This window comes from Scomber scombrus, chromosome 17 (assembly GCF_963691925.1).
Source record: "Scomber scombrus chromosome 17, fScoSco1.1, whole genome shotgun sequence".
Classification (NCBI taxonomy): domain Eukaryota; kingdom Metazoa; phylum Chordata; class Actinopteri; order Scombriformes; family Scombridae; genus Scomber; species Scomber scombrus.
In genome coordinates this window covers 13,552,687-13,580,058 of record NC_084986.1, presented here as the reverse complement: position 1 = coordinate 13,580,058, position 27,372 = coordinate 13,552,687, and the positions used below count along the sequence as shown (strand labels likewise).

Below are 27,372 nucleotides of genomic sequence, written 5' to 3'. Positions count from 1 at the left end.
CCTTTGAATTCTAAATCCTCATTAATCCTCTTCAACATTCATGTTCCTTTGTCTGACTCTTTGTTCAAACTTACCTTCACATTTCCCTCCCTCTTTTGTTCTGTGTCACATTTTGCCTTGTGTACAATTTTAACAAGTGAGTGAAAACGCTGACACTCTCCCAGCAACATTGCAGTGCTATGTTTTGCGATTCAGTAGTGTGACTCATTGGGTTTCATGTTCTCAGATTCTGCTGTTTGTCCTGCAAACTACAACTTTAAGCTGTTTGATTTCAGCCTGTCTTTCTTCTTTCATTAAAGTCATCATTTACATATGAGCTCATAGCCCCAAGCTTTGCTTACATCACAGAAATCCTCATGTTGATTCACAGTTTGACTATTGTATTTGTACTGTAAACAAAGGCAGTAGGGAGAGGCACCCATAATGTGCCCCCTACTATGAGGAGCGAGGTCTACTGTCATCCTGGTGTCTCTTGTTGTTTGTTGCTCTCACAAGCAGAGCAACTGACATGATTTTGTTGCCATCAAGTGGCCAATAGCACTCATTTCATCACATTTGAACAAAAATACTTGTTTGAGTCAGTTTTAATACACACACACGAGAACGCATCTGGTGTTAATTGAAAAACATTTATTTTATTGTTCAGTTGTTTGTGAGGTTGGTTGTCAGAACACACAACATAGTCATAATGTCAGATCCAAACACACAAATACAGAGATTCAGATCACATCATTTAGTCTTGTTTGGATCACTTGGTAGACCATAGTGCAAACATCTGTAATATATCAAATTCAATATAAGTTAGGGTTACTTACATCCTAAGTATCCAGCTTGGAGCATTCATATTGGAAATAACAAGCTCAATTTGAAGAGATTTAAGACAGCAAAATTTTAATTACTAAGCTGATAATTACTTTTCCTCAAACGACTAGGTAGTCTAGAAGTTAGAAAAATAACTGAGACGTTCAGTTTTTCACGTTTGATCAATTTGGACTCAACCTCGCCATTGTAAGTCAAAACTCGATTCATTTTGACTTGATTGAGGTAACACAAATAAACAAAGTAACGGAAATACCAGCATTGAAACTTCTCTGGCAATGGACTGGAATTGGATAACTGGACAACACAGTGAAATCTGGGGTAGAAGTGTACCTCACAATGCAAACAGTAAGTCAGATACTGTTGAACTTTCACTTCAGTAAAACAAGAAGAGAACATGTCATCACCTCAGTGCATGAAATATGCACATGTTGATATTCAGCTAGATTTTGTTTATTGTCTGTGTCACTTCCTAAAATGTTTAATACCAGGTGATTGTCAGAATCTCATTTTGACCATTTTATGTTTTAATAAGATAATTATGGTGGATCTGGTATAATAAGCCCTCTGTCATGCACTTTTAATTGAAGATGCATATTTTTACTAGTTACTGGAATCAATATGGCCCAATGACCCTGTTTGAGCGCTGAAATACAAGGCAGCATGAGGCCCGCTATCTTATCCAGGTCTATACTGTGGCAGTAATGTGTCACTTGCAATGAATTAAATGCCACTTTTAGGGAGCATTTAATTAGGGAGCAGGAAGTGATATTTCACAAAAGACTGATTTCAAACAGTTAAAACCGTTTTTGCACACATGATCAAGGCTTGTCCTTGGAGGGACAAATGTGTGGATAAAATCTGTCTTTACAAAGCTTATCTGTTAATGTCCATTACGGTGACAACGTCAAAAACAGTGACAATTTTAGACAGTAGTGCGGCTGGCTGTGGGAGTTGCGGCAAAGCCAATAGAGTGCTACAGTGAAGACACATGAATAATTTCCTTGTTAATTTACAAGAGCTATAGATAGATATGAAAATAGCTGTTTTGTTACAACTTGCCCGCCTTATTGCACTGTGCCTGATAGAAAAAACTAATATCACAGCTCTAGTGTAAATTAAAAGAACAATAATAGAAATTCATTATTATTTCTTTTCACTACTTTTATGAACACAACTTTGTGAGCTGTGATTATTTTACAGAATACTTTATAGGATATACTTTATATTGGCTGGGTTGTTAGAATCATAAAGCTCAGATAATTCCTCTGTAGGTCAGGGAAGACGTGGGGCCTGAGCCTCTGTTAGCACCATGTACTTAGCCTCAACATGATCCTTAGATGAGACAACCTTATCTATATATGTTACAAGCAGTGGTAGAAAAATTACTACTATCAGAGGTACATTTTATACTTGGACCAAGTAGCATTTACAAATAATATTTATGCTTTGATTTAGGTTAAATAGCTCAATATGGATATTATAATACAATAACTATCAGTTTAGACAATGATAATTCTACAGTACAACGTTTTGTTACTGATAGTAGAAATCTGATGTATTTGCAGTAACTAATTGGCCCAAGTCTGATCATTACATAACAGTACACACAGTGCCTGCAGCATCCAAAAAATATAAAGAGGAATAAAAAGAAAAAGAAATATAAAAGCCTTTGAGAGGTAAGAAAGCAGTGAGGCGATGTATCAGAATAGTACATTGGCACTTTGGCAATGCTAATCATTTTTACACCTAATTCTGATACTTGGTAAAGGATCAGACAGGAAACAGGCTTAACACGCACATGCTACATTACTATGTGTGCATGTGCGTCTGTGTTTAAGTATGCTGGTATGATTGAAGAAAAACAGGCAGAAACCGTTTGTCGGCGTAAGAAAGTTTATCCAGAAAGGTGTAAAACACCATTACAAAATGTGTTTTACAGACAGACCAAATTGCTATTAAGGCTTTGTTGTATGTGAGCTTGTAAAGTGAGGTTATCAGAAAAATAAATATTTCCCAATATCTGTAACCAATAAAAAGGTTAATACATTGCTGAGTTTTTGGCATGTGAATTGCTGAGGTTTTACATCACAGTATGTACAGATTATACTGTTTATAACAGACTTTTTTTTCTTAGACAAGAACACAAACACTTAAAAAATGGCTCTCATTTGTGTTCTCAACTTCAGTGAGTCAGCTCCCATCCAAAAACATCCAGCTTACAGTATTAATCAGTGTTCAAGTGACTCAGCAACATTTATCTGTTGCAAACTGAAGCCACTTTATGTCAGTCATTAATTTGATCAGTCTGCTCAGAGCTTATACAATTAAAACAAGAGTACATTTTACAGTTTACAGTACCTTGACATGCCAGCTTAGTGCTTGAGTTAAAAAAGCACTTCAGTCAAAAGTAGACAAGTGAGCCACTTGTATGAAATAGCATCCAGCAGAAGTGCAGGCTGTACAAAAAGAGAAAAAAGTGTAAAGAGCTTAACGTGAATTTTTTTTTTAAGTTTAAAAAGCATAGTATAGTGGATATATTCCTCTTAATTTCTCATATATTTTATATCATCTTTTCCAGCACAGTCCAGCTGACTTGTATATATCATTTTGGCTTTTCTTGGTTGTAGCAGCATAGTGCAAACACAGATTTGTATTTCTATTCATTGATCCATCTTCTGCCACCGGTCACAACTTTTCAATTCTGTTCCTGGAAATATCAAGGTCTTAAAGAGCAAGGCAAGACTCTGTCAAATTGGCATTTATTTACTAAGATTATCCATTTGTTTGCTCAACCGTGCATTTCTCCCCTTTCTTTTCCTGCAGCGCTACAGTCCTCCCTTCAGCAGAGGGAGCCATTTCTCACCAAAACCAAGCAAGACTCCCATTCAGCGCTCCCACTTTCAGAGCTTGTGATCAACCAGATGTGGGATAAAACATGCTGGAGGACAAACATGGAGGCAGATAAACACTCCTCTCCTCCATTTAGAAATGAAGATGAAACACCTCAAGAAGCAAGAAGAAGATTAAGGGATGTCGTCCCCCTCTCCACCTCCTCCCTCGGGCTCAGGCTCTTCAGCATCAGGGTTTGTTTGCATGTCTGAGGGTGTGTGCGCGTATCGTAGGCGGCTCCAGCGTGCTTTGTTCTTGTGCAGGTGACCCGTCACAGTCTGGCTGAGCAGGCTAGGCTCTGTGAAGCGGTGCCACTCCTCAAACAGAGGCTCCACAATGTACGAGATAAATCCTAAGACAGACCAACAGCTTATATTAGGTATACACATGACACATTATTTGGTTCCTGTTTTGCATGAGTCATGCGCCCTCTGGTACTCACCTATCTGGATGGCTGGGACAGAGTCAGTCTGCTGGTTACACAGCGGACTGATCTCCAAATCAAACTTCCTCTCAAGTTCACCTGTCAGGTTAATAGCCAGAAATTAGAAAATAGCCACTGGTTAAATTTACAAAATGTTCCACTTTACAATATATCACCTTCTCATATTTAATGGGAAACCTTGCTAAAGCTTTACAACAACAATAAACAATGAGAGTGTAGTTGTTATGAATTCTGCCCTCTTGTAACATGAGGCAAGGGGGTCTTACTTATTTTATTTTCCCTAAAAACACTGCTATGTCACAAATGTCTGATATTTGTGTTGAAGGTATAAAGATGACGGCTTGAAAATGCTACATGTCTCTGATGCATTGTCTTGTTTTCAAATAAGAGGACACACTGCTCACCCTGCCTGTAGAATTCCTCACACACCCTCTCGCTCCACTGCCTGCTCAGCTCCCAAACCCGACATGGGTTACAAACATCTGCGCACTTGAGGGCAATCTGAAGGCAAGGAGAGAGATGTAAACATACAGTACTGTGGAATTACACTAACCTTGTAGTTCAAATAAAAGTTATCTGATAAATGTTTATATCATAATTGTACTTATTTTACAGTGTGTAAACATGAACTGCTTGAATATACTGTTCTTTAAAATGTTAAGGCTTGTTACCTGCAGTATAAAGTGCCTATGTGACGGGAGTTGAAGGTCCAGGTCCTGGTTGTCCAGATGTTCTCTGAAGGTTGACAGGAACTCATTTTGTCTGCTGATGTCTGTAGCCAGGATGAGTGAGCCGAGCTGCTGTTCAATGTCCTGCCTGTGTGTAGAGGTGGTGTTTATGTGATTAAAAAAAGAATACAGTCTGATAACATATCTGACATATCTGATGGTATTCTTGTTATAGTGTGTGTGTTCTTACGAAATATCAGCAGGTAGGTGGGACAACAGTCCTGACTCTCGCAGCATGCCCACAGTGGATCTCCAGTGGTGACTCTCCAGCACAGACGTGTTCTGTACAAGATGAGCGACACCCCACATTTTTTTTTTAGAACTGATTCAGCTGCAGGTTTTGACAAACACACACACTGACACATGCAGCCGAGATGTCTCTACCTGGTAGAGGGATGCCAGGTGGTGTCTGGTCTTGATGAGGAAGGGCTGGTTGACTCCAGGGTGGTCCACATCGTGGGCAGCTGCTGCCATCAGACCCAGGAACACGTCAAGAGGGCTCAGGTGCTCTGCTAGCTACGACACATGAATGGTCAACAGGGCAACAGTTATTCCTCATGTAGGAGAGACACTTGCACTCTTTTCGAATGAAACTTAATTGCTAAGCTGTCCTTCAAAGATTCTCAAGAGACACATGTAGAGAAAACCTGTAAATTATAGTGTTTATCTCATGTAAACTGTACGACTGTATGTCTACATATAAAAAGGGCTACAATGTCTACAGAGTTTATTAGATGTGTTGTTTTAAAGTGCTTAAATTAAAGCTGAAAGTCAGCATTTCAACCTTAGCGTCCAATCTTGTTCGATAAACAATTCACTGCTCTGGAGTGCTAAGCCCAACTGCCCCAATGCTTCCAGGCAGTGCTGTAAAATATTATTCAGTCATTAGGATTCAGTTTAACTTACACAACTGTAGTTTGCATGTTTTACCTTCCCTTATAGAAAAGAAAATCTTCTTGCTGTGTTTAAATATAATACTTCACACATTTTACCTCAGAATTTAAATGATTTAATCTTGCCTGCTAAACTGAAGTGCTCACTCAAAGTTATGGATTCTAATTTGTAACAGACCTCAGTTTGTTGCAGAGGGTGGAGATACATGCTTAATTGTCGGTAAAAGACAGAATGGCATATCGATCAGAGAAGCAGCAGGCTTGACATCTTATGTAATTGCAGCCGTTTTTTGACTTTATTTTGAAATTCATGCTTTTATTTTGAAATGATAAAAACCCAGAAGCTTTAACGCAGAGACTGGAGAGCACATGTAGCAGTGGTGTTTCCTTGCTAGTTTGTTTATCCTTTTTGATTTTCATTCCAAGTTTGTGGTGTTTGCTGCAACTTTTTGAACATGTTTATTTGAAGAGACATATTTTTTGACCGTGAAGATTGCCTCTGGGTATGACTCTGCCGTTGATTGAAAGCAGGCTAAAGTAGTCAGTATGACATTTGTTCTTTATAGGTATTAGATACAGTGCTAATCAATGCTATTTGTGTAATAACTGATATTGGTTTTTATTTGTCTGAATGTATTTTTAGTTCTACGGTATGAATAAACATCAGTGAAAAGAACAGGAGTCTCGCATCCAATCAATGGGCGGCATAGTAGAACACTACTGCATCGGTGAAGACTCCGAACGGACGAAGACAGACTAGCTGCAGGCCACATGCGGTAAAGGGAAATGCCACATAATGAACTGTTCGTGTGAATCCAAGGGGCAAGCGGACAAGGCTACACAAGCAAGCACGTCAAAGAGGGTGTCTTGAAAGTAGCACAAGTATTTGTTGGCTGCCATTAAGTTTCTATCACGCAGACATTGCATTTGTGTTTTTCCTTAAAGCAGCAGTGGACATTTTTCCCTGCAATTGATTATCTAGTAACAATCAAAGAAACTAAGTAGATAAGTAAATTCATCATTCTCCCAGTTGAGTCTAAGATGTTTTAAGTTAATATCAAAGTATTTTCATACAAGTGAGTTTTTCATATTTAGACTGTGCCAAGATTATTTACACTTTGTTTATTGCCATTTTATTACTCGGTTATTGAAGTGTGTTATTATGATGCTGTAGTATTTGGTGTGCCTTGTGCAAAGGTTAAGCTAAGGTAATCAAAGAGAGTTATATTTGCATTTCATTTAATTTTCAACATAACATTGCATTTCATATTTACACACATTAGAGAACAGAATACATTCTATTCATTTCCCATTTAACACCCTGTACTTTAATATGTCACAAACAAAAGGAAATACGTTTCTGCCAACTGAAGAAGTTACCCATGGAGACCTTCAAGAAGATAGTGATGTAGAGCAGACTACCATATCACAGCAAGCTGACATTGGTGAGCAAGTTGAAGACACAGTGCAGGACACACAATCTCAGGTTGGTGCGGATGACATACAACTGCCTCCTGGAGTTAGGAAAAGTGGACGTGCACGAAAGCTCACTGAAAAAGGAAAAGCTCTGTTTGATGACAAATCGAACAATCTAAATGTGAGTTTTGTTAAGATGTACAGAAGATGGAAGTATCACATCAATGGCTTGAAACGGTCCATTAAGAATAATGATCCTGATGATCTGATTGATGAGATTGTAAATGCAATCAACACCATCCAAGCTGACATTGACAATACTTACCTTGAAATAAGAGCCATTTCAAGTCCTGAATCTGACATTCGAAGAATGAATGACACATGCCAGGCATTCACTAGGATTGCAAATATAAAGGCTCAACATTACCAAAGTGGTGATGATTCAGAAGACATATCTTGGCCTGATGCTAAGTCAGTGTTTGACAGCACAGTGTCCAGTGTCTCCTCAGCTCAAACTGCTAAGTCAAAGGTTTCTTCCAAAGCTTCCAGACACTCCTCCATCCTGTCTCTGAATGCAAAACAAGCGGCAGCTGAAGTCGTGGTTATAAAAGAGGTGATAAAGATAACAAATGCACAACATCAACAAAAAGAAGAAATTCAAAGACTTGAGGTGGAAGATGAAATCTTAAAGGCTGAGAGAGAAGCTAAGGAAAAGGAAATTGAAGCAGAGAGCGCTAAAAAACAAGCTCAGTTCATAGCAGAAAGTGCTGATAGAAAAATGAAGCTGGAAGGGAAAAGAAGAGAAGTAGAACGGCTAGAAGAACTTAAAGGACATGTTGCAGCACAAGCAAGACTGCAAGTTTATTCAGAATCTCTCCACTCACCACTTGCTCTTAACCCTTTAATTGACCCATTTTTTCCCTCTCATCAAGCATCAGTCTCCCAAGCTCTTCCTGCGCAACAAGCCAAGCCCAGGCAAGTCATCACCTCAACTGCACTTGCGCTCAAGCAACTAGCTCCAACCAACCAAGTTCCTGCCACTCAAGCAGTCACCTTTTCGACCTCTCATGAAGCTTCCAATGACCTTGTGAGAACTCTTGCTGAAGCAATCACAGCTAATCGAGTTCCAATCCCAGAACCTGAGGTCTTCAAAGGAGATCCTCTCAAGTATAATGATTGGAAGCTTTCCTTCTGTACTCTGATTGATCGCAAGAATTTGCCAACTCAAGAAAAGCTTTTCTTTCTACGAAAGTATGTTGGTGGCACAGCCAAGAGAGCTATTGAAGGCCATTTCCTCGTAGGAACAGAAACAGCTTATCGTGCTGCCTGGGACATACTTGAAGACAGATTTGGTAATCCATTCATAGTTGCCAAGTCATATCGTGACAAAATACACACATGGCATAAAATTGGCCCCAAAGAAAGCGAAGATCTTCGTGAGTTTGTCGATTTTCTGAGCAGTGTGGAATCAGCTATGCCATATGTTCAAGGTCTACAAACTCTCAACGACTGTGTGGAAAACCAAAAGATTACTGTCAAGCTACCGGATTGGTTGAGCTCACGTTGGAACAGAAAAGCCACAATTTATCAAGATGAACACAAAATGTTCCCTGACTTCAGATACTTCGTGAGATTTCTCAACATGGAGGCTCGAATTGCATGCAACCCCATCACATCATTATATGCAGTGAAGCCAACAGACCAAGAAAGATCAAAGCAAACAGAACGAAAACAGTCTAAGTATCAACAAAATCAAAACTTTAGTGCTAAGACTATCACCACTAGTACAAGTGAGAAGACAAGCATTACATGCATTTTTTGTAAGAAGAAAGGCCATACACTCCACAGGTGTTACAAGATTATGGAAAAACCAGTTGAAGAAAGGGTTAAGTTTGTACAACTGGAGAAGTTATGTTTTGGTTGTCTTAAGAGTGGCCATAACTCCAAGGCTTGTACATCCAGGAGTGTGTGTGACTTATGTGGAAAACACCACCCCACATGCCTACATCAAGATCGTGGGAAGAAAGACCAACAACATGAAGTAAGAAACAAACAAGAAAGGTCAAATGAAAACAAAGGAAACAAGAACCAACAGTCTGAATCTATAGAAACACAGCAGGCTACCTCTAACCAAGTTGTTCAAGAGAAGAGCAGCACTCATACCTCGTCTATTGTTCCAGTCTATGTCTCCACGACAACGGAACCAGACAATGAAGTTCTAGTGTATGCTCTACTTGGATAGTCAGAGCGACACAACCTTCATCCTGCAGGATGCAGCTGAAACATTGTGCGCCAAGAAAGAGCCAGTAAAACTTAAAGTGTCCACGATAACATCAAAAACAAAGGTGGTGAATAGCCAAAGGGTGCAATGACTACAGGTAAGAGGTATCAGCTCTGACACTAAAATCAAACTCCCAACAACCTATACCAGAGATTACATACCAGCAAACAGATCCCATATACCCACAAGCACAACTGCAAAGTATTGGCCTCACTTAGAACATTTGGCAGATGAAATGTCTCCTGAGCTCGACTGTGAAGTAGGATTGTTAATCGGCTATAACTGTCCCCAAGCCTTATTTCCAAGAGATGTCATCATGAGCAATGAAAACCAGCCATACGCACAAAGGTCTGTGTTGGGTTGGAGCAATATCGGCTACAGCAGCACTGACAGTGATTATGATCATGAGGATGAAATTGGTGTGAGCCACCGTATCATCATAAAGAAAGTTCTACCAGCTACCAAGCCCTCTTCTGAGCTCAAGTCTGAGGTCCAGTTTGTTTGTAGAACTCAAGTAAAGGAAATGATCACTCCGGCAGACATACTCAAGGTCTTTGAGTCAGATTTTACTGAGAAATTCAGTGAAGAAGTTCTGATATCACAAGAAGATATTGAGTTCTTGTCAAAGCTTAAAGAAGGCATCAAGCGAAAGTCAAATGGGCATTACGAAATGCCATTCCCTTTTAAGGGAAAGAGGCCAAGTCTGCCAAACAATAAAGTGTGTGCAGAACATCGACTCAGAAGTCTGGAGAAACGTCTTAAGAAAGATGACCAATATCACAAGGATTATGTGGCTTTTAAGGAGGACGACCCAGAAATTAAAAGAGCACAGGTTCTTACAGCAAAGGTAGAGGAGGAGAGATCTCTATCAGACCGGCTTCAGAAGTTCTCAGATTGGAAGAGAGCCGTAAGGGCCATAGCAAGACTTGAGCGTCTTGCAAAGGAGGTGAAAGGTCTTAAAACAAGATCCAATGAAGCTACGACACTTGAAGAAAGAAAGGATGCTGAACAATTCATAATCCATGTAGTACAAGAAGAAGCGTTCAGCAACGAAATCAAGTCTCTGATACAAAGGAAAGAGGTACAAAAGAGTAAGTCAACTGAGCTGCACAAGTTGAACCCATTCATGGATAGCCAAGATATCCTGAGGGTGGGAGGGAGATTGACACAAGCAACACTCCATCCCCATGTTAAACATCCAGCTATCCTCCCAAAAGGACATCATGTGTCTCGATTGCTGATAAAGCACTACCATGAGAAGGTTAAGCATCAGGGTCGTGGAATGACCATCAATGAATTACGCTCCAGTGGGATTTGGATCCTGGGGTGTAGTAGTGAAGTGTCATCACTCATCTTCCAGTGCATTAAATGCAGGAAATTCAGAAAGTGTAATCAAGAACAAAAAATGGCCGACCTTCCACCAGAGAGGATGGAAGCTACCCCTCCATTTACATATAGTGGTATGGACTGCTTCGGACCATTTTATCTTAAAGATGGAAGGAAAGAATTTGAGAGATATGGGCTCCTATTCACCTGCATGTGTTCACGAGCTATCCACATTGAGGTATTGGATGACCTTTCCACTGATGCCTTCCTCAATGCATTGCGCTGCTTTATTGCCATAAGGGGCAATGTAAGTCAACTACAAAGGGACCAAGGCACAAACTTTGTGGGAGCACGCAATGAATTCCAAGAGTTAATGAAAGGAGTAGAGCAGGAACGTGTGAAAGAGCTAGGATGCAACTTTGTCATGAACCCACCTGCTTCTAGTCACATGGGCGGCGTCTGGGAGAGGCAGATACGGACTGTGAGAAGTGTCCTCACATCCATCCTAGATCAGTCTGCTGGAAGATTAGACAGCTCTTCATTAAGAACTTTCCTGTACGAAGTAATGGCTTTAGTAAATAGTCGACCGTTGACCGCAGAACATCTCAATGATCCATTAGGACCAGAACCCTTAACTCCAAACCACATATTGACAATGAAATCGTCAATCATCGCACCACCACCTGGAGAGTTTGTAAGGGAAGATCTCTATCTTCAGAAAAGATGGAAGAGAGTTCAGTTCTTGTCCAATGAATTCTGGACCAGGTGGAGGAAGGAGTATTTGCTCAATCTGCAACAAAGAAGTAAATGGAACAAGGACAGGAGAAATGCTAAAGTGAATGACATTGTCCTGTTGCAAGATGATGGCACACCAAGAAATCAGTGGAAGCTGGCGAAGGTAGTCGAAGTCTTCCAAGGAGCTGACGGACGGGTCAGAAAACTCAAACTGTTACTTAGTGACACAACAATAGACAGTAAAGGCACTCGCACATCTAAGCCAGTTTACTTAGAAAGGTCCATACACAAAACGGTACTATTGCTTGAGGCTGAATAAGGATGTTAGCTCTTCAATGGGATTTTTTGTGTTTTGTTTCATTGAAGGTATATTTGTCTATTTACATCAGTGTCATATAAAGTTCTGTTAACAATGTCAATTTTCATTGTGAATCACACATTGTGTGATGGTGGTAGTGTAATTGCAGCCGTTTTTGACTTTATTTTGAAATTCATGCTTTTATTTTAAAATGATAAAAACCCAGAAGCTTTAACACAGAGACTGGAGAGCACATGTAGCAGTGGTGTTTCCTTGCTAGTTTTTTTATCCTTTTTATTTTCATTCCAAGTTTGTGGTGTTTGCTGCAAATTTTTGAACATGTTTATTTGAAGAGACATATTTTTTGACCGTGAAGATTGTCTCTGGGTATGACTCTGCCGTTGATTGAAAGCAGGCTAAAGTGGTCAGTATGACATTTGTTCTTTATAGGTATTAGATACAGTGCTAATCAATGCTATTTGTGTAATAACTGATATTGGTTTTTATTTGTCTGAATGTATTTTTAGTTCTACGGTGTGAATAAACATCAGTGAAAAGAACAGGAGTCTCGCATCCAATCAATGGGCGGCATATCTTATATGAGCCTGCTTGTTATCCAGAACACACCGGCATGTGTGCTGCATCAAATTCAATTTATTTGTCTAAGTGCTTTTAAAAAAAAATATGCGCATCACAAGGTGCTTGACGGAGCAACAGAGGACACAAAAGCAATTACTGTATTAAGCGAAAGAGGTGGAGACACTTAATCTGGTCAGAGGGCTTCTGGGATTTCTGCAGGCTGTGGATGGATGTGTTGTCGAGTCAAAGTGAGCAGGAATTATCCCTCGGGGAGCGAAGCTAATTGAATATGTCAAGGAGAAGCTCAGGGCCAGTATGTCTCTGTACTGTGTGTGTGCGTGTGTGTGTGTGTGTGTGTGTGTGTTTGCATGTATGAATTACCCTGGGCTCTTTTAGGTAGCAGTACATGGCTTGAGTGACATCAGCAGCATGAACAGCATTGTGATAGGGATTCTGGGAGTGGTAGTCCTCCTGCACCATGCCTGGAAATACAGGAGATGAAGTCAAACCCCATTTTTTTGCATGTGAAGAAAAAAACAGGAGATTGCGCTCCTTGTTTCCAAAACAACACACAGGTCTGTTGTGTCTGATAGCACCACCTAGCTTGTTATGGATACTGGGTTAATATTCACTTACTACAACAACAATGTCTCCACAGTCACTTTATCCCTGTTAGTTGTTATTATGGGAAACATAAACCCAGAGTCTCTTCTGTAATGACTGATCAAAAAAAAGTTAAACCCTTCTCAGTTTACACATTTTTCTATTTCGATAGGCTAAAATATTAGGATGCACTTTAACATCCCTTCCTTATTGGTGGAAAACAAAAAGGTAGGATCCATCAAATCTTACCCAGAAACCTGTGCAGTTTGACCATGTCTAGCTCGAAGTGGTGAATGAGACCGTAGACATTGAAGAGGTGGCACATGAGAGTCACAAGGCTGTTACCTAATTTATACACACACACACACACACACACACAAATTAATTAAATAAGGAAAGAAAAAGAAACCTTTAAATAACTTTTGTAAAATGGTTGAGTGAGGGCCGACAACATCTGTTAAAGACTGTGAAAAGTGAATTCAGACATTTTCTTCTAAACACATTAAATAGGTCATAAATGTATTTCTAAAAAAGGTGTAAAAAGCATTTCAACCATTTAGATTTGAACTGTGGAGCTAGGCTTCACAAACTGTGTTTCAGGATTTCTGTGTCTGAATTTAATGGGCGGGTCTGAAAATCAATGTTAACCAATAGCACAGTTACACACCGGAGCATAAACCCGCCCCTGCTGCTGTAGAGGTATAAATACATTCAGCGCACACTACTACTACAGTCTACAAGTAGCAAGTTAGCTGAGTTAGCCGCCAGGCTAGCCGCCGAGCTAGCCGCCGAGTTAGCAGCAGAAAGCTCTCAGACCTAGCGTCCATGTTTCTGTTAGAGGTGGTGACTTTGATTGACAGGTGACACTTGGTAGGGGGCGGGGTTTCAGCGAACTCGGCGGGCACTCCCACAGCGTTTGGCAGAAGAGAAATAGGCAGACTTTTACACAACTTGGAAGCCTAATTTCATATATTTGGCGATTTTTTTAATCATTCAAATTTGGCAGGGTGGTTAACAACACACTTTTCTGTGGTATGTCATACTCAGAAGACACAGACTTTAAATTTATAAAAATGTGTGCAATGCAATAAATGACCTTACCATTTGTAAGACGGTCGAAGAGGAAAATGTCAAAGTTCCAGGTGCCCACTTTTGATAACATGTGCTGTAATGAAAAAACAAAGTTGTCAGAACTGAGATGTAATTCATGCAGAGAGCAGGAGATACCTGTATCTCTATTTGTTTGGATATGTGTGTGTGTGTGTGTGTGTGTGTGTGTGTGTGTGTGTGTGTGTGTGTGTGTGTGTGTGTCCTCACCGCAGCTTGACCCAGGTAGTCATCGTCCAGTAGGTGTAGCGACTCGGGGGTGTGGGGCACCAACCCCCTCAGCAGCCTGGAAGCATGGCAGTATCTCTGAAAGCTCAGCAGACGCTTCACCTTTCTCCTGGTGCCAGACTCTACCTCCCCCTGCTGGGCACTGACTGAAAGAGAGAATTTACCTTACAGACAGACCATGCAGAGTGGCTTTCTACAACAGAGAGAAAGAGTAAAGCAACAGATGAACATCTGTTTCCAGTTTCGAGACCTTCTGAACTGTATGACACAGCTCTAAAAATACATATCAACTGTCATTTTTTGCTCCAGTGCCCAGATTTTGGACCTTGAGTAATTATGTGCACATCCATGCATCATCGGGTGAATTAGGGTTAGGGTTAGTTAACTTAACTCACAAGTGATGCACAATTACCCTGAAACTGCCTCTGAGTTGTATTCATCTAGTACAGCAATAAGAAATACAAAAAAGAATCCACAAACCCAAAGAGAGGTTGAAGTAGGCAGTTACATTACCTGCTGAAATGTTATGGTAAAGCAAACACTAGCCACACATCTACATAGATTAAAAAACATGTAATAAATATGAATATATTATGGTTAAATATCTTATCATAAAAGTTTTCTTTTTTTGTCTTTCCTGTACATTTTTAGGATACAGAAATATCATATGTGTTCTCCTTGATATACATAGCTATTACTCTTGAATAACTCTATTTAATAGCTTTATGCCTTGTATTACTCCTAGAATCTCCTGTTATATCAATCTATTCATGTGAACGGCAGCTGTAATGTTTATCATGGGTAATTCAGCTAAACATTTTGAATTATTGTGCATTACTGTATAACCATTTAAATGTATTTGAACTATATTTTTACTGTTATTTTTTACATTTGGTTTAACTTACATAGTATTTAAAAGTTTGAATGGAATTTATGAATAATTCCACTAGTTTTGTTTTGAAAGCATTTATAGGAAAATGAATGGATGTGATTGGTTTTAATAAACCAACAATTGCTGACATGTCAGAAAACTGCTGATGTAAGCAAATAGGGACTTCTACAAATTGTTATTCAGAGACTTTGCTTATTCTTATTCCAAATCCATGCTCTGTATATGACTGCAGCAGGTGTGACAGTAAATGTCGTAACAGTATGCAAAGAGAGAGCAGTTAACTCTTGGATATGTAGGAGTGTTCTATGGAAGTGGGTGAGGAGACCTACTTTTGAGGATATGCAGGTCAATCAGAGGGTAGGAGCCTCTTCTCTCAGCCAGCAACACACCAGCATGACCAGTGTTCAGTCTGCCATCAGCTACAGAGACAGAAAGAAAGAAACAGAAAAAGGAGATGGTAAAAAAAAAGCGGAAAATTGAACTTGTTTATCAGCGTCTAATGTGATAAAAATCTATGAATAAAAGTTTCCAGGAGGAGGAAGGTAGAGTGGTGTGATACAGCAAGTGAGATATTGAGACTGAAAGATAATCCAGACAGCCAGCGGGGTGATGAGAGGACAACTGAGCAAAGTGTACATAGATGTTCAAGATAATCAGCCTCATAAAAGCAGATTTAGAATCGTTCTTAAATCAGCCCCCATGAAACAAGAGGATCTTTTACACAGCTGAATCACTAGGACATCATGCATCTGGTCCGAGTTTGCCCGAGGAGAATTGATTTCATGCCGTGCTGCAGCTGTTATGGGGCTTATCTGAACACTTTTCATATGACGATGGAATCAGATTGGTGTTGGATTTGCTGCATACATTGTGTTCATTGAATATTTTTTCTTGTTTTTCTTGTAGTTTCACCCTGAGGCGGAGAGGTTAATCTCAAGGTGCAGGTACGAGTGTTAATAGCTTCTAATCTGTGTGTATTTCAAATAAGGGCCAAACTGAATCTGTGGACTTTTCTACTACGAAACAAAAGTTTTCTGTTTAAAATCCACAATCTACACAACTGACATACACTTTCTAGCAAAGTAAATATCTATTAGGAAACTCTGAAGTGCTCATGTATTTCTGACATGCTGACAGCACTTTTTTTGGCTAAAAGCAGCAAAAAGATTTTTTTCCAACGAAATCCTTCCACAGTCTGCAGAATCCAAGAAGAAACCTTTGAGTTTTAATCGTTGCTGTGTGAGCACCGACAGTATTAGATGGAGAGGGAACACAACTGCACATTGGATCCTTGAATACTGAATGCTGCCTCTGTTTAAAATGAGCAATTCATACACCCTGAGGCCAGTGACAACAAGACACAACACAACTAGGTCCTAGGTCACATCACACATGCACACATACGTGAACTTTACAGTTGAATACACTAAAAACTATGGGAATACTGAATAATTTAGAGATTAGATGTGAGGAACCGGAGCGTATTATGTCCCTGAGGTTGCTTATTCACATCACCTCTGTGATTCATGCTTAAGTGATGTTAAAAGCAACTAAACTATCTGCTTAATGGAGTTGGAGTCACAGTGAGTCCCTCTGGTTGCCACATCCAGCCTTGCTAGTGTGGGTTGCCAAAGCGGCAGAGTTTGTAGGTGTTGTGGTTTTGGTAAATGTGTTAGAACTGCGTGAGCCACTGCAGCTGCAGATAAAACATATGATGGAGAAGCAGCATTATTCTCTATTTATGTGTGTTATAGTGCAATAAACAAATATAAACTGCTTGGGGGAAATGACTCAGCCTGTTAAAGTGAGGCAGAGGAGTCCTGCTGGCCTAGTTTGAGCAAGAAGATGAGAAAAAGGGGGAAAGCCTCTTTGCTTTTTTATCCTGTGCGCTGGCGGGTAAGGACATGAAGGAACACATCATCTGGAGAAAACACAGCGCTAAAACTCAGATCACCCCCCCCCCCCCCCCCCCCCCCCCCCCCCACACACACACACACACACACACACACACACACACACACACTCCACTCCAACACACACATAACCCTGTGGCTCTCTTCCTTCACTCTACTTCTATTTAGTGTGTCACTCCATCATTCATTTTCTTCCAGTCTCTCCTCCCCTGCTTCTGGCTACTGTCTCCACATCCTCGGCTCTCTCCGCTGCTACCCCCTCTACCTTCCCATCATCCTTTATTCCCGCATGTTCAACAACAATCCCCCACCCCCCGCCCACTCTTCCCATCAGATCCATCCTTTCGTCTCGCCCCCTCCACCTCTCTCCTCTTTCCCTTCCTCTTCCTTTAACTCTCAGTGTGGTAAATAGGTCATTGTCTCCATGCAGAGTAGAACTGGGTCATGTAGGATGAAAACATGAATCAGTTGGAAAGGGTGTTTTTTAAGACACAGCAATGCACACGCGCCTTGGTATGCACCCATGTATGAACACATACTGCACATGTAACACACACACACACACACACACTTGCAAATGAGGTTTAATCCCTGATTCCAAATACGAAAACAAGATCACACACTTGGCACACATCACGCATGCGGCACACTCATACGAATGTGTTCACTTGGATTCAGTGAATCTGTGTATGTTAATGACACAAATTGTGCTCAGGGGCTGCTTTTCTTCTCAGAAAGCAAAAGACGGACACATTGCTGCTATATACAGATCTTACACTCCAATGTAAACAGTTTCAAACACACAGTGGCAGATGATGTTCACCGCTGACTGCGGCTGCTGCTTTATATTGATATGTAGATATATACAGCTGGCTGGAATCTCCAGATACTCACCGGCAGTGCTGCGGCTTTTTTCTTTTCCTGTGTATTTGCACTAAAATGATTTTAAATAATAATGATCTTTCAGTAACAGCTAGATACATAAAAGATAGGTGAAATCCATCCAGGCTAATATATCGTACTGTACATAGGTGCTTGAATGTTTTCAGTGACTAAATTTAAAAATACATGTTTTGAATGTGTTGAGGTGCACCCCAAAGTTGTTCTGGGTTATTCTGTGTAATGCATCTTTCGATCTGAAAATAAACAAATTTTAATTTAAAAAAAAAAATCTGTTTTAATTATTTTCACTACAAAACTCTTTCACTTTAGAAAACCTTATTGACAGGTGTATTGCATCACAAACTCTGTGAAATAAGCCAAAAATAATCATGCAATCTGTCAACCACACTTGTGCACACTTTGTTAACCACACTGATGTCCTCTGACCGTCATCAGATAACAAATGTTTTACCAGATTTTCATCAGGTGACAAGTACAAGTGATCGACAATGTGCGTAATTTCTTTGTTCTTTTGCATCATCTATTAATCTGCAAACTATCCATTGTTCATAAACACATCAGAAAATAGTAAGACAATGTCCACAATTTCACAAAGCCCAAGTGGACACATTCAAATGTTTCTTCTGTTGGCCAATAGCCCAAGTTCCAAATATATTTATCATAGAAAATAAGAAAAAAACAGCAGATTTTGTGACATGTAAAAAAGAGCCAAAGAATGACATTGTGCTTAAAAATATATATAATATTATTATTTTCAGAATGTTTGCCAACTTATTTTCTGTCAACTAACTGTCGGAGTATTATCTTTATTTTCAGCATGGCTATTATTTAACATACTGTATTTTACATATTTCTTTTTGATCCAGAGAGTTCCACTACTCAATTGTTTTGCTATGAAAAACATGTCAAGCATACAAAAGATCAGAATTTGACAGTCTGATCAAATGTTTCGACTGTAGGTTTTTGGGTAAAACACTCACTTCACTTTATTTCAGTTTTACTGAGTCCATCTAAACCAGCGAACTCTATAAAAATAAAAAAAAGGTCTTTTCCACCCTATCTACCACAAATGTCAGAATGACTCACTATCATCACAGATAATTTATCTCAATGTCTTGACACTTAGTATGTGGCAAAATCAAATGTTGCGAAGATAGCCTTTCACCCTCTGAATGAGGTCATCGCCATTCAAAGGGAAAGTCACAGTGTGCAGCACACATTCGTCCATATCCACCTTGTGAGTCAGTACTTGCGCACAGGTTATTCCCCACAGTCTGAATCATCACTTCATCACAAGCAAGATTTAAAATGGACATAGTTCAATTTTGTTATTAGCTGTTTACTGATAAAAAATTCTTCTGTAAAGAGGATAAATCAATCTTCTATCGTCTTTCCTAATCTTTATTGATGTGATTATCAATTTTGTCCATATGCTAATATTGAAGTCAAAGTCACAAAAGTTGCATCACTATCACTACATGACTCCAAGATTATAATCAAAATAAAACACTCAACACTTAAACTACAGCTCTTCAGTACCTTTGACTTTACCAACAAAATAATGTCACTTTATCAGGCCAAAAACACCTCTCAATGCTTATAATAAACAGTTTCAACATCCTATTCAATATCATTGTAATGTCACTGCTGTTTTAATTTACTTTATCTATTAAAGTAATTCACCCCAAACTGTCAACAAACAAGGTTACTGTGCGTCATCACTCTTACACTCCAGACAGATGACCAGAAGGTCGATTGATGGCATCATATCAGAGTCATCAGTACAGCTGCAGCTCAGCAGATGGTAACAAAGCTTTATTTAATGGACAATCTGGCTTTACAGCTCAAATCCCTCATTTCACTGTCTACTCTTTCTGGCTGTCTGCTCTGAACCTCGCCTCAACCCACGTCACTTACAAAGACACACATACGGCCACAGGCGCGCTTGTCTAAGATAATCTGTCATAAGCAGCTACACACACACATCCACTAACAGTTGTCAAAAATGAAAGCATGCACCCAGGAAAGGCAAGGCAGAATCATAATTCTAACATTAAAATGCCAAAATGGATCCAACAAGGCCAGACAACCTTATCTAAATAGCTGACCTGCCAGAAAATATGACCATTAACATCATTACAAAGAGATAAATGCACAATAAATTATATGTAGACACTTACACAGGTCAAATGTGAAGGAATGTACCCAATTTTCAAAAACACACATGAAAAACTAAATTTTCATGAATAAATCATCACTGTGTTTTAATGGCACATACACATACACATAACATGAATTATTAAAAGTTCACAAGAAATCTGAATCCCACAAGCTTTATAGTACGTGTAACCATGTAATATGAGTTACCTTCCAGATGTGTGCTCCTGTCCTCTGTGACCTGCTCCTGCACCTCCTCTACCTCCTCCTTCTCTGCTTCCACCCAAGCAGTGGTCTGACTTCTCTCGGGCCCTCGGGGGCCTCCCCTGCGTGCTCTCCAGGCTGCCCTCAGCTGCCTAATGAGAGCTGGAAGCTCCAGGGCCAGCGACAGGCCCCCGCAGGTAACTGGCGGCGTCCTGAGCGGATCCCAGACTGACGAGCTGGGAGCCTCATCTGGACAGACCCCAACGTCGACCCCGACACCAAGACCCGAGTCCCGCAGCCTGAGATCTGGGCTCCAGAGCCCCTCCAGAACTGGCATTGTAACACCACACAGGGTCGGACTGATGACAGACAGCACAGGGCAAGGAAAGGGAAGTTCAAAGTAAAGAGGGGGTAGAAATTAACGATGGGGGAAAGAAAGAAGGATAGTGGTGACAAAGAGCGCAGGAGATGAAAAGAGACACAGTGACAGAAAGAGATAGTAGCAAGTCTGGATGTAGGACAGAGGAATAAAGACTGTAGAAGACAGACAGAATCAGAAACAGAGAGTTTGAGAGCATACGCGTGCAGAATAATAAAAAAGACAGTGAAAAAAATGGAGGATGTGAAGCGGGGCAATGCCAGAAAAAAAAGGAAAGAATCTGTCTGTATCCCTCTCTCCCAGACTCGGCCACTGACGGTCTGCTCCCTCCTTCTGCCGCATTCTCTCTCCTGCTACAGTCTTACTCGCGCCAATGTTGTTGTGGAGTCTAAAAGCCCCTCCTCTCCCTGCTCTCAGTTCGCTTACACACTCTCTCACTCTGCCTATATGCTGCTCACACGAATGAGAGACCAATAGGATTTGTGTGAAACACTGTGGGGCTTTGGTTCACGGCCACGTCCTCTGTCTCATGGTCAGGTCAGTGGGAACAGGGACACACACACAGCTGTCAAACATACCCACATGAATTTCTACAACAAATAGTATTAACATTTGTATCCATCATTAAGTCTAGCTATTTTTTTTATCTTCTTCTTTCATTTGTTTACTTTTGTTTAATCACACACACACACACACACACACACACACACACACACACACACACACACACACACACACACACACACACACACACACACACACACACACACACACACACACACACACACACACACACACACACACACACACACACAGCCTTGAATGTGTCCTATCAGACGGAAGAAGCTGATTCCAAGAAATCATGTTACAAAGAATGTTAAGATAACAGTGATCCAGTGAAAATGCAACATGGCTTTGTACCCAATGTAGTGGTGTTTTTTTTTTTATAACTATGATTGGTCATTGGTATTGTAGTGTAAATTCTTGTGTGTGGACAAATGTAGTGTATCCACTACTTGGTACTTAAAACAAAAAGTCTCAAATCCAGCACCAAGAATTTGACTTAGTCAAATTGAAATTTAGGGAGTTTTTTTTCTGTAATTCCTAAATCTGTAAGCCATAAGAACGAGTGTGTCAGTGATGACGTTATGGTGCTACTGGCCAAAAATCAAAAGCCCCCCATGTTTTGTCAATTTAACAGTTTTAATCTGAAGCAGCAGCGGGAAATGTTCTGTTTGCATTCACACTACCTTAAAGCTAAATATAACTGGTGATTTTCTCATTGTCATCAAATCTCACTTGCGGTACTGAGCCAACAATGAACTCATCCTACTTACAAGTTTTGTGTGTGCATCCAAAGATTTAGTTTATTCCTCTGTGCCATAAATCGCAGTTGCTGTCCAAAAACTATTAAAAACATGTCAATGAGTCACGCTGCTGCACTGGATGACAGGTTCATTTCCCCCAGTAGTTTATTTAAAAAACGCTCAATCTCCACAGAGTAGTTCGTTGTAGAGCAGACATCGCTGCAAATGCACTGGAATGCAGTTCTATTTATAGTGGCTTCATGAGATTGTTATACTACAGATCACAACAAAAAAATAACAGTTAATTACTATACTGTACATCCCAGCATAGCGATTTGGCTCATTGGCGTGTTTAAATAGTATCTGAACAACAAAAGACGTCAATGGCACAAAAGAAGATCTATATTAGGTTTTTAGATGCACACACAGGACTTGCAAGTAAGACCAATCGTTGGTTTAGCTGCGCACATGAGATTTGTTGATAATAAGAAAATAATAGAAAATCACCAGCCTTTAGTATACAGCTCTCATATGGCGTTAAGAAACTGAAAAGTGAACAGAAAGACTAATATCAATAAGATATATTTAAAAACAACATACATAACACTGGCATGAATAGTTTCCTATGAATAGTTTCCCTTCAGTATGTTTAGTGCAGTTTGAATCCAGCATGGGAATGATGGACCCCACCACTAACAATGACTACTACTATGCTATTATACAGACATCCATTTACTAAATGTAAATCCATTAAATTACTGTTGCTGAAAATATGTCAACCATAAAAGTATCATAACAGGGTCTGATTTCATAAAACCTAAAAACTTCAATAGATAGTGAACCCGTGAATACAAGTTACACAAGAATAATTGGAAACAATATGAGCTCAGATATCTGTGTGGGAATGTGTGAAAAGACAATATGTAACAGAGTGTAAGAAGCAGTCATAGTCGCACAATATGAGAGAGAGAAAGATAGCAGAGAGATGTCGAGGTCAGTGGGAGTCTTGATAAGTCAACACTTGAAGTTGGAAGTCAGCCAGTGGACTGCTGGCTCCGAAAGATCCCCTCACATACACAGATTTTTTTTGTGGCTTATAATTTGCACTCTTTCATAGCTTTTTTTTTTTTTTTTTAAATCATATGTTTAAGTTTGCACTCTCTGGTGTCATAAAACTAAGCACTGTTTTATGACACCATTAAAGGGAACCTGTTATGCTAATTTCCAGCACTATATTTTTATTTTTGGACTCCACAAGAGTAGCTTTGCATGATTCACAGTTCAGACTCATGATTTATCTTATACTGGCCCTTTATGCAGCCCCTCAAAACAGCCTCTTACTCATTAGTAAGAGCTAAACCCAGTTGACACAACGACATAGAGATATTTTAAGCTCTTTGTTTAGATACTCAGTTAGAAATAATGCAGGGAGGAATAGTGAAGGCCTTCAACAGGTCAACATCTTGCCTCATTATTTTACACAATATAAATATCTGACATTTTAAGATTATATATGCGTATATAAATGACTGAAAGTAACGAAAAGTTTATGAATGGAGTAAAAGCCTACATTGATATAATTTAACACTCCCAGGCTTTTCTTTCAGAACTGGTCAGAAAGTTTGATTCCTGACTTCTTCAGGGTTATGAGAGCTATTGAGCACCACTGTCATCCAATTGACCAATGCAGAGTTTAAACAGAGATAGTAGAAATATGCCTCTGTGTTTGACATAGATATTACAGTGGTCCAAAGGTTAGTGAAACACTGAAGCGCTGTTAACAAATATTAGGAAACTTACTGAACCACCACTACAAATATTAACAACCTTTTTACTTAAGTATTTAGGCCAGTTAGTATTCTTACCCAGTATGCGAACTTGTGTGGCATTCTGCTCCAACCTTTTAAATGCAACTGCTCCACACGCCTGAGAGAAAGAGGTTGAGAGAGGGGCTGAGATTAATATTACAACATCCCAAAATATTCTATCAAAGAGCATCAGTGACCATTTCTAATCAAAACTCTGCTATAAGTCATGGCACCGTCTTTGAGAGGCTTCACACACACCGACCTCTTTTCAATCTTCAAAATCAACGACAAAAAAGTTTCACCCGATATTTTAGTTTTCTATGTTTTAAGCCTATTTAAATTACTTTTTCACAAGAAGTAGTAGACAATTTAAAATATGTGATACTGTCTCTAAATAATTGTGGTTATGAATGAATTGCTTCCACATGGTTGGTACGCATGGTCAGAAGTTGTAAGACATCTTTTTTTCAGCCATTTTCTTTCAAAGATGAGTTTATATATATATATTTTTTTTTTTAATCAAATACTGGTAACAGAGAAATACGATAGACAAAATTAATTGACCTGTAGATTAAGTCAATAATTTTTTAATGGTAAATCATTGCTGAAAGCTGGTGAAGCCAGTTAAGGACCATAGCAACTATGACTTAATATTGAGCTTCAATTTGTGAGTCAGTGTAAGTAAAGTGAGAATTGAAAGACATTTTCCATCAACAGATTTGTCTCATTTTTGGATCAACATGTACAATGCCATATATATATATTTGATCATTTATGTATTCATTAGTATTTAGACCACACCACGTTTGTCCTGATAACTTTGGTTTATTGTAATTCATTGATGTGACCTGACCTGGGATCAGTCCATGAGCTAATTACAATCCAATACCCTGTGTTGCAGTTCATACAGACTCAGCACTGTACAGTATCCCAAATGAGGTCAACTATTTTTAACAGCTAGTGATGTCTATACCAGTTATAATAGGGTCAACATCTGGGGGCACAGTAAAGACTGTGAGAGTGGACAAAGTGCACAAAGTAGCATTGGTTTACGACATCATGGAGGCAAAAACACTAACATACACATATTTGAAAGAAACCAGGTACACTATCTGACCTGTAGAGCAAACAACCTGTTATCTGTTACTGTTCAATGTTTCCCCTCTGGAGGAAGATAGTCAGAAAAGTGTACCTTGTGTAGGGGGATTTACATTTAAATTATCACTCTGTTTACTGACAGGCAGAAAAACAGGTGGATGGAGAAAAACCAGAGTCAAAGTCTGTTCTCTCATCCAGCCCACATGGTTACGACATGTTTACAGGATGCTGTCTGTCAAATTCTTTCCTACACTCGCGTCATTATTTACGTCAACTGGACCACTCTCTACTAAATGCCTCTCTCTCAATCACTCTCTTACTTTGTGTTTATGGTCAGCTGTGGCAGAATTGAAAAATAAGTTGACTTTTAAGCACCAAATATATTGTAAGTTCTTTCAGAAACATTATATTCATTTTTATTTTTCATTAGAGCCACCAGGCCTTTACTAAAACAACTGTGTGTACGAGCCTGTGTGTCTGTTCGGAGACACCCGGCACGTACAGCTGTAAAAGACACAGTGTACATACCTTGACCATTAAACAGGACATTTAACCATCGTGACAGCAGCTCGTGGACAGCAAGCCAATGCGACGGAAGCAGGCACGTGCCAAGTGTTTTCATATCACGGAAAGCGCGCGACTGAGCCGCATGCAGCAGGACGAAAGGTGACTGCGCCCGGGCTGACACCTGTTTAAAAACCTAATTGTCTCTATTTCACCCTCCTCCCGCGGCAGTGTCTCACCTTACTCGCCCTATTAGGACAGTGGCGGCTTTTTAAAGGGTAAGTTAAAGTTGTGCCCCCCTGTCCGCGTGCCGGATGTGAAGGGAGAGGGGAAGGGCTGGTTGTAGCATCAACCAATAATATCGTGACAACCACCCATCAATCAATCTCCAAGTTTTAGTGGCACAGAGCTGATTCATTAAGAAGCACCAACTTTAACATTCAAATCAAATCCCTCTCAACATGTCCCGGTCTATCCTTTTAGCTTGCACATATGTCACCATATGGATGTTAGATGCTCTCAAAATGCTGTTTTATCATTTTGACACATGCACAGTTTGTAATACTGCAATCCATTCTAGCACAAATTCAACAAAAACACACCTGACGTCACAGAAATATGGTGGTGCACGCAGTGAGAAGAAAGTATAGTTACATTTTTCATTTATTTTTACTTTATGTTATTGGACACTTTTGGGCTAATGCAAGTACACAACTCAACAAAATATAAAACACTACTACTAACAGAAGCTCAATAGCTGTGTGCTCTTGTGTGTGCTTGTTTGTGTTCATGTGTGAGTCACTTACAACATGCAAACAGGACGCAGGCTTTGGTCTTCAGCAAGTATCAACACTGGCACATTGTCAGACCAGAAACACATAAACACACAGGACACATTTTTAGACAAGCTGCAATGGTGCCATTTCTCCGCCAGGTGTCAGTTTTCAATCACTTTTAGTTATAATAACTGCCTCAGTAAGCTTGCAATGACATCTGCAGAGTGAAAACATCTGGAGAATATATGACACAAAGGTAGATAACCATACTATGCCAGACTCTACAAAGATAGTCTTGTTGAAAAATAGTTCATTTCCCTAACAACTCTTCAATTATTACTTTGGAATTATGACTAATTGGCAGTTATTAAGCTTATTGATCAACAGAGCCTTATATTACTGTTGTACTCCTCATTACAACATGTGAAAACACATGGGATAATAGAGTGAGCAGATTAAAATAAGCCTATCTTGTCCTCAAGCATCCACCATTGATAAAATTATCATGATAACTACTGTACCCCTAATATATACTTAGTATTTTACCTGTGCCTGGGTATGCATGAAGTTTTGATTATACACCTGTGGTCCTTGGTTCCAGGTGTCTGTGCATACCAGGGAGTTAAAATGTATACTTTATACACATTTTCAAACTCACTTCATTAACAGTATAATAATAAAATCAATTTAAAAATAACACATGGTAAGAATGAAACTATTACAGTTAAGTAAGTTAAGTTAAACTTGTATGCAGAAATAACTGAAATGGCATGATGGTTTATTTGAATTGTACACACTTAAATACTTTTTTAATGCCATGTGAACATCACTGTTGGGTGTTTTATGCTTGTGTGAGAACTCTAAATGAAACTATATCAGAGCCTAACCTAACCTTCGTGGTCCTAACCATCTACAGCTCCATGCACGTTTACATGTTTTTGTTTCAGTCATCAACAGGAAAGTGTGACCTAGTAGGGCTAAGATATTAAGTTATTACATTTAATCAGAGGTTAACATCATCCATTTTCCACTATTTAAGTGGATAAAAAAATCTCCTTTTCAGGAAAGACCTGCCCTTAGA

At 39.6% G+C, this 27,372-nt stretch overlaps 1 protein-coding gene across 1 annotated transcript; it reads right to left on the bottom strand.

The window, feature by feature from the left end:
• Positions 1-696: 696 nt before the first annotated feature.
• LOC133997826 (cAMP-specific 3',5'-cyclic phosphodiesterase 7B-like) lies at positions 697-25,740 on the bottom strand. Its single transcript, XM_062437542.1, has 14 exons — positions 25,540-25,740; positions 23,971-24,031; positions 20,426-20,778; positions 15,572-15,661; positions 14,333-14,496; positions 14,117-14,180; positions 13,265-13,360; positions 12,794-12,894; positions 5,269-5,400; positions 5,075-5,166; positions 4,828-4,972; positions 4,561-4,657; positions 4,154-4,234; positions 697-4,063 (listed from the first exon to the last, which is right to left on the bottom strand). The coding sequence occupies exons 3-14, from the start codon at positions 20,754-20,756 to the stop codon at positions 3,846-3,848; spliced, it is 1,611 nt and encodes a 536-aa protein (XP_062293526.1). The 5' UTR covers positions 20,757-20,778; positions 23,971-24,031; positions 25,540-25,740; the 3' UTR covers positions 697-3,845.
• Positions 25,741-27,372: the final 1,632 nt, after the last annotated feature.